Source organism: Lemur catta, chromosome 1 (assembly GCF_020740605.2).
Source record: "Lemur catta isolate mLemCat1 chromosome 1, mLemCat1.pri, whole genome shotgun sequence".
NCBI lineage: Eukaryota > Metazoa > Chordata > Mammalia > Primates > Lemuridae > Lemur > Lemur catta.
The window spans coordinates 87,330,204-87,348,437 of NC_059128.1; the positions used below are offsets into that span (position 1 = coordinate 87,330,204).

An 18,234-nucleotide genomic window follows, 5' to 3' on the forward strand; every position below is an offset into this window, starting at 1 on the left:
GAATTTAAGAAGCACAATCGCAAGCTATGATAGCTGTACATTCAATTTGATTTGAAAATAGTTACAAGACGGCCTTCAAATATTGACGAGTGCAAAATATCTTTTGTGACTTGTTAGGAAATTCCATTTGAAATGCCATCTATATTTCTCCCATAATGCAGTAGCCTAATTCCCTTTGCTTCTTTCTTATTCAAAATTCCTCTATCTTTTGTGGCAAGTAAGAGAGACTGGTAAGTGCTTAGAATTGCAGCAAACTAAGAACAAATATAAATATGACCATATCTATATGGAAAAAATTTCAGTTTCTGGAGGTCTTTGAAGATGATTAAAAAAGGGGGAAGAGGCTTCACTGAAAGTTGTCTCAGAAAATGAGAATATTCAAAGTTTCATATAGGGAACTTTCAATGAGATTTGCAGGATGTGCCCCTCTTTCGCCAAAATGATCTGACTTCCTTTGTTTTGCAATTATGCTGACTAGTTTCTTCTGCTTAAGTCTTTGCCAGTTTCCTTCAATGTAGCTAAGCCAGAGAGACACTGGGTCCCTCACAGCAGAATGTGCAGCCTTAACTTCCAACTGTACAATAAGGATTCACCATCTCAGAGCTTCTGAAATCTAAACTCACATATTAGGCTGCTATACATATCTCCACTGGGACACTAACCTCTCCAACTCAACATGATCAACTAAACTCAATTACCTCCCATTTCCCCAAACCTGGTCTTAGTCCTGAAAGCCCTACTCCAATTAAAGAGCCATCTCCCAGAACTCTTTGAGTATCATTCAAATTTCTTCCACTTCCTAGTCATATTTACAAACAGCTAACAGTTATTGAACACTTACTACAGACCAATCCCCTGTGCTGAGGGTTCCACATTTAATCCTCAAACTAGATGTTCAGAGGAAACTAAGGCTCTTCGAGGTGAAGTGTCTTGACCAAGATTATACTTAGTGGGTTGGAGACATAGGATTCAAACCCTGGCCATCTGATCTCAAAACCCTCAGTCTTCTGACTTAATTTTTAAATTCACATACACTAAAGTTGACTTTTGTGTTGTTCTTCTACAGTTCTATTTAATAACATGTGCAGATTTGTGCAACCAGCACCACAGTCAGGAGTTAGAACAAATCCATCACATGGAAGCTCCCAGTGCTGCCCCTCTGTGGTCAAATAGTCAAGTCCTGTCCCCACCCCTAACGTGTGGCAATCATTGATCTGTTTTCCATCCATAGTGCTGACTTTTTGAGAATGTCATATGAATGGAATCATACAGAGTGTAATCTTTTGAGACTGGCCTCTTTCACTCAGCATAATGCAATTGGGATTCATCCCTGAATTGTCAAAAGTAGCAATACCATTCACTGCTTTGTATTGCTGATGGGTATTCCAACTGTATGGATGTACTGCAGTTTGCTCACCCACTGAAGGACATTTAGGTTGTTTTCAGTCTGGGGCAATTTTGAAGAGAGCTATACGTTTGTGTACAGTTTTTTGTTTGAACCTAAGTGTTTATTTTTCTAGGATAAATATTTAGGATGGGATTGCTGGGTCATATGGGAGTGGCATGTTTAACTTTGTAAGAAAGTACTTAACAAGGCCAGGCACAGTGCCTCACGCCTGTAAGCCTAATACTCTGGGAGGCTGAGGCAGGGTTAACACTTGAGCTCAGGAGTTCGAGACCAGCCTGAGCAAGAGCAAGACTCCGTCTCTACTAAAAATAGAAAATTAGCCGGATGTCTTGGCATGCGCCTGTAGTCCCAGCTATTCAGGAGGCTGAGGCAGAAGGATCGCTTAAGCCCAGGAGTTTGAGGTTGCAGTAAGCTACGATGTCCCTGCACTCTACCTGGGCAACAGAGAAAGACTCTGTCTCAAAAAAAAAAAAAAAAAAAAAAAGCACTAAACTGTTTTCCAGAGTGGCTGTATCATTTTGCCTTCTTACAGTAATGCATAAGAGTCTCAGGTGTTCTGTATCCATGTCAGCACTTGTTATTGGTATTTTTAAAAAATGTAGTCATTATAATAGGTATGTAGTGGTATCTATTAATAACTGTAATTTAAATTTTTTAATTTGTATCTCCTTAATGGTTAATGACGTTGAGCATCTCTTCAGAGACCTCTCAGCTGTAACCCCTATATTGCAAGGCCACCAATCAGGTCCACACATAATCAGTCAAGCTCTACCCATCTAAGCCTAAAACAACTTTACATCTGCTTTCTCACCAATGAACTACTGTCTTAGTTTACGCTCTTACCATCTTAGATTATTTCAATAACTATCTTACTGATCTCCTGTTTTCAGTGGCCCCCTCCCCGGCCCTCACTCACTGCCCTCCCTAAATCTATCCTCTGCAATATCATTACCAGTTATCTTTCTAAAACAAGCCATGTCATTTTCCCACTTGAAAACTTTTAGCAGGGTACACACAGGGCCCTTAAAACACAGGCCCTATTTAACTCTATTTTAGTTTTTAGGTTTTAGTTTCTACAACTCCTACCCAAATAACTCATGTTTTGCTCTAGCAAATAAATGAGGCTACCTCTTCAATCTTTGGGTTTTTTTTTTTTTTTTTTAAATATTTTGAGTCTCTCCAACTGAATGACCTTCTTCCTTTCCTTTACCAGGCAAACTAGTCTTCATCATACAGTAAAATTAGTCATTTACCCTCTGTGTTTCCAGAACACTCATCCTATACCTCAATTCCATCTATTAGCACATTTTCCTATGAACACTAACAAGTCCTCCACGTAGAACTTAAATGCTATGAAGGCAGGTGTGTCATCTATGTTCATATTCCTTGTGTCCAATACAGTGCTGGTACAGAGTAAGCGCATTCAATGAATATATACAACTTTTTAAAATTTAAATATAATGGAAAATAAACAAGTTAAAATCCATAATTAGGATGGATACACTTTATTTAACCACTAGAAAACCAGGGATGGATACACCTTAATATAAAAATTTTATGAAACAAGATATGGCAATTAAATTGGTATAGACTGTAATATTGTGTTATTAAACTAAGTAGCTTTATATATATAAATGGCTTTTTATATATATAAAGTTCTAAGAGAAATATATATTGTATCTATCCTAAAATTAGAAATTTTGCTTTTTTAATTGATACTATCTCTTGGGCACTGTCTTCATGAGCACTCAAGTGAAGGATCATAGAAGTTAAAATTGTATATTGTGGGGATGGTTTCCATTTTACGATTAATTTACAGTGGTAACTGCAGTGCATTATCAGAAATTTCTAAATTTAGTTCATCTTCTGATTTGCAAGACCAAGGAACTACTGTGTCCTAAGCCTCCTAGCAGGGCCCCAAGAGAACAACCAAGAAAGCAGAGGAGCTCCTTTAACCCATGCCTATTGAGTTCTGCAAAACACTGTGCTCACTGTATTCACGCAGTGCTACTGAGGGCTTTGTAAACAGTAGTGTGGCACTAAGAGCACATCATAAGGCTCAATGACAGCAGCTGAGCAGGCTAAGAAATATTCTCTTTGTGAATGACTTCTAAACACTCCCGGCTCTATCCTGTGGATTCAAAAAACATTTCATGTTATGGATTTATGGAATTGATGTTACATTTCCTTTATTTTCTTGTTCATTTAAAAACATAAAACCTAATTAATTTGCCAGTATCACAGATGCCTAAAATGAGATACACCAAATCAAGAATAATTAGGCTTTCTTCGGGAACAGAATATGCTGTTAGATTTGTAACTGGATGCCCCCTGAGAGCTAACTCAAACAAAGGGAAAGATAAAACACTTTAACATAGTTACAGAACTAGCTTAAAAAGACAGGCATAAACCAAATGTCCAAATACGTTCCCCTTATATGTTAAAATAGTAGGTAGAGGGGGGTACCTGAAACTCAGCATTTCAATAAACTTCCACATTATGCTGCTGATCCTGGGACAGCACTTTGAAAATCAAGAACTATATAGAGTCTACACATGGAATTGCCAAACTATAGTAACATGGCCTGGTGCCTTGATATAGCCTGTCAGCTAAAAATGGTTTTTACATTTTTAAATGGTTTGAAAAAAAATTTTTTAAATACTATTTTGTGACATGTCAAATTATATGAAATTCATTGTTCAGTGTCCATAAATAGTTTTATTGGAACATAACCACACCCATTCATTTGCATGTATTTTTTTTTTAACAGACAGGGTCTCACTGTGTCAGCCAGGCTCCAGTACAGTAGAGTGATCATAGCGCACTGAAACCTTTAACTCCTGGGCTCAAGGGATCCTCCCCCCTCAGCCTCCCAAGTAGCTAGGACTACAGGGATGTGCCACCACACCCAGCTAATTTTTAAAATTTTTTATAGAGATGGGGTCTTGCTATGTTGCCCAGGCTGGTCTAGAACTCCTAGCCTCAAGTGATTTTCCCACCTTGGCCTCCCAAAGTCTGGGGATTATAGGAGTAAGCCACTTTGCCCAATCCATTTCTGTATTTTCTTGGGCTGCTTTTGTGCTGCAGGAGTAGAATTAAATACTCGTGACAGAAAATTTATGGCCCGCTGTATTAGTCTGCTTGGGCTGCCATAATAAAATACTATCGCCTCAATGGCTTAAGCAACATAAACTTGTTTTCTCATGGTTCTAGATGCTTGGAACTCCAAGATCAAGATTTGGCAGGATTTGGTTTTTGGTGAAGGCTTTAGATGGCTTGTAGATGATCACCTTTTTGCTATGTCCTCACATGGTGGAAAGTGAGGTCTGGTGTCCCTTCTTCTTATAAGGGCATCAGTCTTACTAGATTAGAACCTCATTCTTATGACTTCATATAACCTTCTTCTTCTTCTTCTTTTTTTTTTTTTTTTGAGACAGCACTCTGTCTCACTCTGTCACCCAGGCTAGAGTGCAATGGCATCAGCCTAGCTCACAGCAACCTCAAACTCCTGGGCTCAAGTGATCCTCCTGCCTCAGCCTCCCAAATAGCTGGGATTACAAGTGCATACCATCACACCTGGCTAATTTTTCTATTTTTAGTAGACATGGGGTATCGCTCTTGCTCAGGCTGGTCTTCAACTCTTGAGTTCAAGCGATCCTCCTGCCTTGACCTCCCAGAGTGCTAAGATTGCAGGCATGAACTACCGCGCTCAGCCTCATTTAAACTTTATCATCTTTTCACAGGTTCTGTTTCAAAGTACAGTCACATTGAGAAGGACTTCAACATAAAAATTTGGGGATGACACAAATATTTGGTCATAACACCCACAAAGCCTGAAATATTTACTATTTGGCTCATTACAGAAAAAGTATGCCTACCCCCGGTCTAACACTTTGTTTCTCAGAATGGGCAGAAATGCAAAAAATTCAGAACATACCCAGTCCTACTGGATATTAGAATCTGCATTGTTAAAAGATCTGTGAGTAATTCATATACATATTAAAGTTCAAGAAGCACTATTTTTCATATCTAGTGATCATGGTAAATCACTTGGAAAAACATCTTTTTAATACAGACACAATTTTTTAAAAATACAGGTTCTACTCTGGGAGAAGAATACTTTTTAAAACAACAGTAACAGCTAACATTTATTGAGGATTTCTGATGCAATTTTCTAGGCACCTTGCTAAACTTTCATATGCATTATTTCATTTAATCCCCCTGGCATTCTAAAATAGGCATTATTATTGTTACCCCTATTTAAAGATTAGGCAAACATCCAGGATTTAATTTGCTAATAAATTGTGGGATTTGAAGTCAAACCCAGACAACAGACATGAAACTTACTTAATTGATATTTTTCTTTTAGCTGACAGTGCCACGTGATTCCTATGAAAGAGCATTGTACATGATGTACCATGGGAATGACTGACGCCATCTAGAGTCACAAGCGCATTCCCAGAACGTTGAGACTTAAAAGCTGGTTAAGATTTTTTTCAAATGGAAAGATGAGATATACCTCTAATTCATCTAGAGAATACCAAAAATATTTTAGAATGGCAAGTGACCTTTTATTCAAGACACAGAATTTAAGAAATAATAACTAGATAATGTATTGTAACTTTTGTACAGCTCTTATAGTTTCAACAATCTGCAAACATTTTGTCTTTAAATAGAGGTAGTTGCAGTCGGCAGATGAAAGACCTTTCCTTTTTTACTCTAAATAGTATTTTTTTAGTCATAGGACTCTTTTAGAGGTAACTGCTCCACTTTTTTTGAAGTATTGGTTACTAAATTTTCAAGTATTAAATTCTAAAGTTTCAGGTGAATGTCAGTCATATTTGCCATTTTCAGGTACTGCAGAGAATGAAGTATTCAAAAATTTTTGCTCTGTTGGCAAATTAAGAAAAAATAGTTGAGCATTCCCTAAAGTCTGCGTTAAAGTTTCAACATGCTTTAGCTTGATAATCAATTAAACACATCATAAGAAACGGTAACCTAAAAGATATTTAATAATGAAGAAAAAATACAATAGTTTTTAAATGTTCTCTTTGTTTTGTTATAATTTGTACTCACACTTTGTCAGTTAGTTTTCTAGCCTACATAGCAGGTGGTTTCCAAAATCATTCCTTTAGGAAGTTTACTGACTTAAGCTAAATGAATTTATTTTGTGACTCTTTAACAGGAAAGAATGAATCAGATATTTTCATAAGAACTATTTTTACTGAAAGTGGAAATTAACTGTGGAAAAGCACAGGAAGAATTGAAGAGAGGCAAAAAATGTGAGTTATGTCCCCAAAGTTCTTGTCTGCGGTAAATAAAAGCAAAAATGTTAATGGAATTTTCAAACTGATCCTAAAAATGGTCTCTTGAGAAATAAATGCAAAGTGATCTCATAGAAACCAATGCTGCTTTATGACGTCAAAGCTAATCTGGACAGAATGTTTACATTATTATATATGTTACTTTATAAGGAAGAATCCTAATATCTATGATGATATTTAAAATGTTATTTAATCTCAAGGCACCAGATTATCTGAAATGAATTTACAGGCTGTAAGTCAATATGGAAAAACATACTTGAAACTATGTCATGATTAGGAGAATTTTGTAATTAAATTATAGTGTATCTTAGACTCTATCTTAAGGGGTGCAATCAGAAAGCTGTAAAGCAACTACATTATAAGGATTTTCCCCAGTAGGATGTTTCCAAAAATTTTCTGAGCATTATCTAAGGCTTCCTTGTGTGAAAGAGATGAGGGAAAACAGTCTCTGGAAAGACTTTGGCTCATCTTAAAACATGATTTCCATAGTTCATAAACTGAATCTAATTTTCTTCAAAACAAAGTCACTATTATAGTAAGGTTCACAATGTACTCTCTCCCATAAAAGTGGTCTCTTTTGTGCCACAAAATCTTCTCCTGCCTCAGCTAAAGAAAAAAGTTACAACTCCCTCCAGCTATATCAATTTGCTTCACTGGTAGCAGTTTTTTTTTTTTGAAACAGAGTCTTGCTCTGTCACCTTGGCTAGAGTGTAGTGGTGTCATAATAGCTCACTGCAACCTCAAACTCCTGGGCTCAAATGATCCTCCTGCCTCAGCCTCCTAAGTAGCTGGGACTACAGGCATGTGCCACCATGCCCTGCTAATTTTTTTCTATTTTTAGTAGAGATGGGGTCTCACTCTTGCTCAAGCTGATCTCCAACTCCTGACCTCAAGTGATCTCCCTGGCTTGGCCTCCCAGAGTGCTAGGATTACAGGCATGAGCCACCACACCTGGCCACCAGTAGTAGTTCTCGATTTCTTCTCTCGAGATACCACACAACTAAACCTTACCCTATTATGGTAAAAAAAAAAACAACACCTTGAAATCTGACTCAATTTTAGCATGCGTCTATACAAACTAAGAGACTCTAAATTTATATTATTAACCAGGGACCTGTTTCTTTTGATTCCTACCCCTGGCAGTAATTGAGGATTCCAACTTTGGATTTCTAAAAAATAAAAATAAAAATCTGTGAGTTTTGAAGGTGGACGTGATCTACCTACATTACTAATGATTTATAATACTTTGTATCCTTATATTAATACCTGGTACTAAACCTCATGCTCACTAATCATGCTTGCTGTGAAATTAAAATAGTGTAAGTTCTTTGCCAAAGTAAAAGCTAAAGCTGATATAATATCGATGTCCTAAATATCAGTGTCCTAAATGTTAAACAAACAACAGTACTATCTAAATAATCTCTCCTTTTTCATTCTCTTATATAAAGACTGAATCATTCAGAACAGTTTCTGACAGCTTATGAAAAGAGTCCCTTTGCAATTAGAAACTCTAAGTTCAGAATTTAAAGCCAATTTGTAAATAGATAAAAAAAGAGGAACAAATTATTTAAATCAGTCTATTATCAGCAAACACAAGTGTGTTATTAATTTTGCTTGTTTATTATATAATAAATATAACAGTTTAAAATCCTACTTATAACTGAGCTAACCATTGAAAAGTGCCAATAAAAAAATCTAAGTGAAATTAATCACAATAAAGATGCAAAGTCTTGACGCAAACCTCAATTTAGAACAAATCACACAAACATATTAAATCACAAGCTTAATGTTTTCTCCAATCCTTCCAAAAGTAAACCAGTTCTAATTAAAATCAAACTATATTTTAAAGTCATTAAAATCAAACTAGCAACATCAAAATACTTACATTGTTCTGCCAATATATTATACTATTAAAGATACAAGACTCTTTTTAGCTACTTCAAAAAATAAAACTGTACATCTGAGGGAAATGAGCTTTGAGGCTTTAGAGTAAAAGGCTGTAAAATAACTTTCATTACTAAATACAATTAGATTTAGTTTATCAGAAATGTGGGGGGAAATTGGAAAAGTCAGTCAATTAAATATCTTTTGGTTTAACCCTTCTTGCTTTAAGCAGAGGTTACATCTGTTACATCTTTTTATGTAGTACTACAATGCCTTACTTAGAAAAATATTCGAAAATGCTTGTTAAATGAATTGAAATATATAAATTCATTTGTCTTTTTCTTTCTTTCAGAAACAAAGAACTACCTGTATTACCAAAGAGAATGTGTCCCAATAACATACTTTTTAAACTGAAAACTTAATTACCAGAAGTGGAAACAAAAGGATGAGTATAAGGGAATTAGTATGAAAATGAAATTTTGGGACATCAGTTTGTTACTCAAATGGACATTGAATCAGCAAACAGAAGCATTTAAATTTCATTTCCAAGCCCATTTAGTAAATCTAGTTCCAGTCAGAGTACCTTTAATGTGCAAAAGCTTGGTGAAAGCAAGTATTCACCATGCAAGACACAGATAGGATTCCCTTAACCTGCTGCCCTCTACACACATCACTCTCTGTTAAACAGGCAGCTACCGCCAGATGCTCTCACTAAAAATGGTCACAGATGGTCAGTTGTCCAGTTAACAGGACATATTGCTCTCCCGATATCCAAAAGTAAGAAGGAATGAGAGCCGTTAACACTTGCCTGCTTAGTGGGTTAAACATATTAGCCTGCCACAGGGTTGGCGAGGCCCCAACACTGACTTTCTAGAAGAGGAAGACCAGACCCTAGGGGTCTCAAGATTAAAAGGCACCTTAAAGGTGATCCAGTCAACAGCTGTACAGTACTTCCATCCACACAAATGCATCCCTGCTAGTCAGCCGGTCAAGCCGTGACTCGGCAGCTCCAGGGGTGCGGAACCTGCTGTCTAACAAGAAAGCCCCTATGGCTGCAGCAGAGGCCTCCATCACCCTGAACTGCAATTAGTCCAACTGCAGTCTAACTCCACAGTCAGGAAACATGGAGCTATTGTAATCGACATGGTATACTGACTATAACAAAATAATTACCTAGTTTATGCATAAAAAAGTGATTATAAATGGAGTTATCCCTCAAATAGTATACACAACAGATTTTACAACATAAAAACAAAGGCAGAAATATATGTCATTTATTTTTCAAATATATGGTGAAAATAAAGGTTTATAGTTTAGAAAGCTATTATTCAGAGATTATAAAAATGTTCCACAAAGATCAGTGTGGCTTGCTCTTTAGTATGTGCACGTGTAGAAAATTTTAAAGAATTGCTTTTCATTATCAAAGTTTTAATAAAATGTTTCTATAAACATTTTACAATGTTTTTCACAAGTAGAGCATTATTTTGTTTTTTCTAGTAAATTATTCATCTATTCAGAATGAGCTCCCTGTAATGTATATTTAAGAAGAGCATTCTAGGAATGTGTTTTTTTGTGTCTTTTACATTATTTATATTTCCTTAATAGTGAGAAAATTGGAAGTACTAAGTTTGATTTATGATTCTTCAACAATTGTCCCAAATCCTGTTTCTTACTTCATACTGAGTAAAATTTTCCTGAATCAATGATATGTATGCGGAAAGGGCACACTGAGAAGCCATGGCTAGAAATAAACATTGCTGACTTTGGTGACAGTAGGCTGTTCTAGTGTCATCTCAGTATTAGTGGTTTGAGTAAGGTCAACCCAGAACATATGCAACTTCTCATCGTTTATAAAGCTGTGTGACAGAGATCAATAGTGAAACTTATTTAACCGAATGCAGATTAAATTAAAAACTGACATAATAAGATTATAAGCAAAATACCATCTGGAAAGCTACGGCAAAGAACTGCAGGATAGAGTTCTGTGTCCCTGCATCTGAAAACAGATTTCCACCACTGTTTCTCACTGTGCAGGGACTCAAATCTAATGCTGCTCTCAGTCTGTGCTACTGTTAGGCTAGGGAAGGAAATGGAGAAGCCCACGGTGGGGACCACTGTACCCCTGACCTACCCTCACCTCCAAAGGGCAGTCTGTGAAAGGAAAAGCCAGAGTGCTTTATAAAATTCTGACATGTGCAGAAGGTGTTACAATAATTCCGCACCTGTTTGATTGGTAATCATAACTAAAGTGACTGCTTTGCACTTGAGGGTGAAAATCTACTACTCGTGAGCAACAAATAGCTAAGTATGCATTTTACACCTTGAGGAGTATATGTCTGTTTATACTCAAATATTCATTTTAGATACAAATTTCTTTACTTTCTATGAAACATGTTTACATGATGAAATTCCTTTCATCCTACAAAGTTAGGAAGAGTAGGGAATAAAATAGTGTCTTTCAGAACACTGATTAACCCAAATGCAAAGTTCAGTCCTTTTTCTCCAGTTTTCCTGGGCTAGAGCTACATAAAGTAAATATTTACTGTTACATGAGTCACATGTAAGGGCATACTCTCAGGTAAATTATACATTAAACTTAACTATTGAGTATTATTTAATCATTTGGTGATATCGTTATTCTACTTTCTATTCTACGTCCACCACACACTCACAATAACTGATCAAGATTTCACTCTACCAGAAGTGAATTCTAGAAAGAAAAGCAGATTCCCAGAGCTAGAGAAAAGACAGAGAGATTCCACGGCTGCCTCACATTTTGCCCACTGACTCACAATGGTGAGTCAAAGACCAGTCACTGGCTTAAGCAGTAGAACATACACAGTAATGCAGTAAATCAAGTCTTTTCTTAGTACCATCAAGTCAGTTCTGCTTCCTCACATCCAACAGCTTTTTTCACAACAGGTCAGAGAGGAAGGGAAAGAAGGAAAAGCACAGTGATAGACTCACTCACCTAAACCACTGAGAGTATAGACAAGGTCACTGGTATCCAAAGAAATGGGTCCATGCTCCTGCTGTCCTTCTTCTTTGTAGTACAGCTTGTAGCCCTGAATGGCCACTGTGTCCTCAGCATCTCTCTGCCATTTCACGGAGATGGTGGTACAGTTCAGGGGCTCCAAATGTAACTCTGGAGACTTAGGAGCTAGAAAAATTCATCAGAAAATGTATGTATAAATAACTCATAATCCACATGAAACACAAAATAGCATAGATCTCTCAGTTTTAAGCCAATGGTCACCGAAAAGTTTAATCCAACAATTATACTTTAACCTAACTTTCAAAATTTCACAATGATACTAAACTTTGAGATAGGATTAAAAATACAAAATACTCTTTGGAAGTAAAGGAGTGCTTGTTTTAATCTGTGTTCTGTTTGTGAGTAGTAACAGACTCTACTGAAGTAAAACCAAGGCTATGACCATGTGGAGAAATTGGATAAATCCTTTGAAACTCAAAAAATAAAATAAAACACTACCTTAAAAAGACTAAGACATATAAATACTAAAATAATACCTATATTTGTACATTTAATTTTTTTTACAGAGACAATGAATACTTCCTAATTCTGACCATACAATACTCCTCTGTGATAAAGAGAACAGGCATTATTATTAGTCAATTAACAACAACAAGAAAACTGGTCATGTTATATTCCATGTTAGTAAAAGAGAAGGGTCTAGTATTTCCTCCTCTTATAGCCTTCCTACTGAACTGATGATTTAAAAAACACATGGCAATAGGCAAGGGTGTGGTAGCTCATGCCTATAATCCCAGTAATTTGGGAGGCTGAGGCAGGGTGGTCCCTTGAGGCCAGGAGTTCAAGACCAGCCTGGGCAACATAGTGAGACCTCATCTCTACAAAAATAGGTAAATTAGACAGGTGTAGTGGTGCGTGCCTATAGTCCCAGCTACTCAGGAGGCTGAGGTGAGAGGATTGCTTAAGCCCAGAACTTTGAAGTTGCAGTGAGCTATGATGGTGCCACTGCACTCTAGCCTGGGCAACAGAGTAAGGCCCTGTCTCAGGAAACAAAAAATGACAATAATATTAATTAGACCTCTACTAATATATTTCTTTTGGCAATTCTGTTTGATTTAGACTGATCTGTCCATGAAGGATTTGCTAAGTAAACTAACAGTGTGAACAAAAGTTTTACACAGTAATGAGCTCTGTTCAAAAAGAGAATACTGAATTAAAAATTTAATTTTTTTCAATTAAGTCCATGATCTATGGAATGTTTTTATTCATAAAACAAAATGTTAAAATTTAAACACGGAGAAGCAAATTTTCCTCAAAAGTAAAAATACTGTATTATTCTTCCTCAACAGTCTTCAAAAATTCACCTTTCACACTTGTAGCTTTGGGTGTCCTATGTGAAGTCCATACTGAGGATTCTCCCAGCCCCACTCTGGTGGCAGCAGTGATCCGGACCAGGTAGACACTATCAGGTTTCAGCCCTTCCAAAAGGTGCTCATGCGTGGTCCCCGGGAGCTCCAGAACTTGGATAGAATTCTCAGTACTCAGGCGGAAGGACAGGCGATACAGCACCACTTGGCCCCGCCGGTATTTGGCCGGGATTGGCAGCCAGGAGATGAGAATATCGGTGGGACTTCGACTTGTCAAACTAATTTCAGGAGGTCTCAGAGGAACTAGTCACATAAGAAAACAGGTTGGTTTTAAATATTTAAAACCAAATTGCCACTTAGCACACCAGTAGTTATTGAATTCTCTTAATGACAACACATAACATAATAAAGAAGAGATACTTTCAGCCCTAGCAGAGGTTTTCAGTGAAGCAGGGTACGGACCAGAAAGAAGAAAGAAAAATAATGAGGGAGGACAAGTGTATAGAACCAAAGAAAGGAAGGTTTTCTTCATTGTTGTGATTGTCTTGTTGTTTGACATGAATATAAGATAATATTCATACAAAATCTGAGAATACTTCTCAAATAATTCCACCAGAGTGCCTCTGTAGCAAGGGGGAGTGAATTATACAAGGGTGGGGGAGCCTAGGACTCCAGGGTTATAACCTGGCAAATAATTTTTTTTTAAGTGTCAGAGTTTCATCTTAAAAATTAATGTGAATTTTGTATTCCCAATTATGACACATGGTGTTTAATATGAAAACAGTTATTCCTCCAATAATTTGAATAAAACTGGCATTCTAGGAAACCGAGTCAAGTAGAGTAGCAGGCAGTCTTATACTGACAGCTAAGGCTTAGGTTCTAGAGTTAGCCTCTCTGTGTTTGAATCCATGTCCTACCATGTGCAACTCTGCATGATCTTGGCCAAATGAACTTCTTCGTGTCTAGGTTTCTTCATACACAAAACAGGATAATAATCATAGCTCGTTTTACAGTCTTTCCCATCTTGGTTACCGGCAATCATTTGTCTAACTGCTCAGACCCAGCCTCGGTGCCACACAACTCCTCTACACACACTCCGCAGCCAGTCCTGTGGCTCTACACTTCCATCCCACCCTTGGCCCACGCCACCGTCCCCTTTAGCCTGGACTGCAGCAAGAGCCTCCCAAGACGGGTCCCTACTTCTGCCCTTGGCCCTCCCATCTACTGTAGGCACATTAGCCTGCTAAGATGCAAGTCAGACTATTCTTTTGCTCAAAGTGGTTCCCATTTCACTCAATGTGAAAGCCAAAGTCCTTGTTATGGCTCCCTACAAAGCTCTAGCTGCCTGGGGGGTGGGCTCTCTGTTACGCTTTTTGCATCATCTCCCATTGCTCTCTCCTCAGGTACCTCCATTCCAGCCATGCCTGCACTGCAGGCTCTCTGCGCTTCTGCCTCCTCTGCCTGGGATGCACGTCTCCCAGCTGTATGCCTGGCCGGCTCCCGCACTCTCATTTCCTTCAGGTCTTCACTGGAATGTCACCTGCTCAGCAAGCCCTTCTCTGGTAGTGACTCTGTGTGAAATCTCAAATACCCCCAACACTTCATGTACCCCTTCCCTGCTTTGCCCCACTTCTCAACACCTATCACTACCTAACATAGTATATCATTTGCTGTTTATCTTGTTCATTGTTCCTCTGCCCCTTCTCCCGCTAGAATAGAAAGTAAGATCCATGAGTCAGAGATGATTTCTTTGTGTTTTGTTCACTACTAAATATTGAATAACCTGTAGCAAGTACTCAGTAAATATTTGTTGAATGAATGTACAGAGGGAAAACAAGAAATCCATTTATTAAGCACTTCTGAGCCCTTTACGTATATGAACTCATTAATTCTCAAAGAAATCCAATGAAGGAAATATCATTATCATTTCTACTTTAGAGCTGAGAAAACTGAGATACAAAGAGGTTAAATCATTTGCCCAAGGTCACACAGGTCATAAGTGAGGGAGCAGACCCAGGCAGACCAGAAAAAGCACATATTCTTATCTCCTATACTTCGGTGCCTCTTATACAATAATAGTTCCTCTATCATAGGATTATGTAGGAATTAAATGAGATAATGGACATAAGGTTTTTAGAATAGGCAGGTGGTAAGTGCTCCATTAAGTGTTAGCTGTATCTGTGGCACAGCGCTATGCACCCTTAGGAAATGGGGACAAACCTGCAGAAATTTGGAAAGCAGTGTCAGAAGGTCTGTATGCTATCCAAAAAATAAAATCAACTTCATTAAATAAAAAAGTTCCAGAGTAATGAAAGGTTTAAAAGAGAAAAACTCTGAGATCATAACTGACTTGGAACAGCAAACTTTAATGGGTAGCTTGCTATGCTGAGACTCATTTTCTTCAAAGATACAGAGGGAAATATACCTCACACACACACCCTAAAATATATATATACACACATAATGTATATTAAAATATATGACCTATAATACAGATCATATATAAAAACATATTTATATAAAATATATACATTAAGACATATATATATTTTTGAAACAAGGTGGGTCTCTGTTTCCACAGCTAGAATGCAGTGGCATCATCATAGCTCACTATAACCACAAATTGCTGGGCTCAAGCAATCCTCCAACCTCAGCCCCCTGAATAGCTGGGACTACAGGTGTGCATCACCATGCCCAGCTATATTTAAAAAAAAAAAATTTTTTTTTTTTGTAGAGATAAGGTCTCGTTGTTACCCAGGCTGGTCTTGAACTCCTGGACTCAAGTCATCTTCCCACCTTGGCCTCCCAAAGTGCTAGGATTACAAGTGTGAGCCACTGTGCCTGGCCAAAAATATATATAAAAATATATATCTCATACATACATATATATGTAGGCCTGTGTTTCACCTTAGATGTACATAACAGAGGTTGTTAAATGTAATGTGACAACTAGAGATGTCATATATACTGTAGCTCACTCCAAAGTGGAACAGAGTCTTAAACAAAAACTAAAATTTGGAATTCAGCATCCAGGTAAGTGAGAATTTTTTCATTTAGTCAAACTCTGAATTTAAAAACACCTAAATAAATGGCATTATAAAGATATAAGTAAGAGATCTGGGACCAAATGAACAAAAAAAGATATTTGGGGATTATTTATAAAAAAAAGTTTGAAAACTAAGAGTGGATCATTTTCTGAGGAGGAGAAAACATTTGTAAAGGGAAAATAGTGTTATAAAGCTTATGTTAAATAATTCCCTTTCACACTGCAGGGTACAGAAATGAGGCTTCTAGAGCCCCTGGAGAGAAAGAAATCCTTTCTTCTACAACATGATATGAAGAATCAAAGGAAGATAATCAGTTTTCTAGGACTATCTTAATGGATGGAATTCCCCACAATTACAAGAATATATGTAGGCTTACCCTCCCTCAAAAGAACCACAACTTAACTTCCAAACCATGATCAGGTAACAAACTGAACAAGGAAGGTTTTCCTCCTTAAGCATATTGTATCTAATAATAAACTAAATGCTGTTTTTTTTTTAATGGACAGATAGTGCTAAGAATGTTTTTAACTGACATGTATTAAATTTTATAAACTCTTGGTTTCAGAAGTCTAATACCTCTGACCCTCAGTCATTACGTATACTCAATATGTAACAATCATTAAATTTATTCATGCTTAGAAAAACTCACATTTTGTTCTTTCCATTAAAAAAAATATTGCAATGTATTTACAATTTAAACTAGGAATCTCTGAAGAATAAAAGGACAATGTAAGAATTTTGTTATTAAACTTTATATTATGAACTATGAATAAAAGTGCTCTTTATCCTTCTCACACTATAATACTTGCAAAGAGAGTCAGATTTGAATGGCAAATTGGCCTGCTGTTTAACATACCTGTTTTTTAACCAAAAAGGGGATATTTTCTCTAATTTAAAACACATTGATTTATTGAAATTGATTAAATATATGAACGTTCACACTGAGATATCTAGAATCGTGTTTTCTTACCATCCTCAAGAGTGTTCTGTGTCACATGGTCGGACATCTGGCTGGCTCCCATTGGCATATATGCCACAATGTAGAAAGTGTAATTGCTGGCAGGTTCCAAGTCGTCAATAATATAATGAGTTGTGTCATTTCCGATGACCACTTGATACTCTTCATTATTTAAACCTAGATTAAGAATCCACGTTTAAAAATCACAAACACAGTATTCCAAATAAAATTAACAAGGCCATTTTCCCTCACTGTGAAACACTGGTCCTTGGGTCTAATCTCAATCTGTTATCTTTTGTGCCCCCCTCACAAATGTGAACAGGAAGGTCTTTATTTTCTAAGAGAAGCCATATCTTGCTACAAATTACTAGTCTACATCTTTCCTGAATAAATCAAATTGAAAAGAATTAATCTCCTCTAAGTTTCACTTACCATCTAGTCAAAACCCACAGCAAGGACAATGTACAGCAGTAACATAACAAAGCTTAATACAACAGAATACTGTAATTCATAACCATGTAAATTTTACTTCTTTAAACTCCACGGTTTCTTTCTTTCTTTTAAACACAAATGGAGAGACAGTAGGGAATATAATGGCTCTTCTCTTTACAAAAACAAACCGGACCAAAAGTTGTTCTGCAAAAGATCTCATTTTGCCCCTAGAGATTCTATTAAGTTTGATTGACACAAGTTGTTCTTTTATTTACACTGAAAGCAAAAGACCTGGGAGGCACAAAATGTGCCTCAAAATGCTTTGTCCCACCGTGAGTTTTAATTTTTTTTTTAAAGAGAAAAAAAATTCTCAGCAATTCTTAATAAAATATGCATGGCAAGGTATAGAAGGGGATTTGTCTTTGTGGCATTTAATCCCCACAGAGCAAACCTGTAAAGCAGAACAAGAGCATTGGCGGCTACTGAGCGTTGCTAACAATTCACAGCAAACACACGTCAACTTAATCAAAACTCTCTAAGGACGGAATCTCTTCTCCCCACACTGGATTTATAAACAAAACAGAAGGCAAATTCCAGTATTAAGTTTTCCCACATTTCTGAATTAACTTGATAGCATTTTAATTAGACAAGATTACAGGCATTTCACAACAGACTGGCTAATGGCTTGTTAATTAGGAGCTGCATAGTAGATTTCTGACCTACCAAACAAGGTCCTTGAGTTCGAATTAAAAAGCCTTGTTCTGTCCCTGAATAGACCACTGAGCTGCATGCGGAGGTTCTAATGAAACAACCATAATA

General features: G+C 37.0%; 1 protein-coding gene across 1 annotated transcript in view; it reads right to left on the minus strand.

Annotated features, from left to right (window-relative positions):
* The window catches only part of PRTG (protogenin), a 125,231-nt gene that overhangs the window by 39,117 nt on the left and 67,880 nt on the right, over nucleotides 1-18,234 (minus strand). The window contains exons 9-11 of the mRNA XM_045555414.1: nucleotides 16,996-17,160; nucleotides 12,976-13,281; nucleotides 11,588-11,776 (exon numbers count right to left, since the gene is read on the minus strand). Of these exons, the coding sequence (XP_045411370.1) occupies nucleotides 11,588-11,776; nucleotides 12,976-13,281; nucleotides 16,996-17,160 (660 nt within the window). The remainder of the gene's footprint in view (nucleotides 1-11,587; nucleotides 11,777-12,975; nucleotides 13,282-16,995; nucleotides 17,161-18,234) is intronic.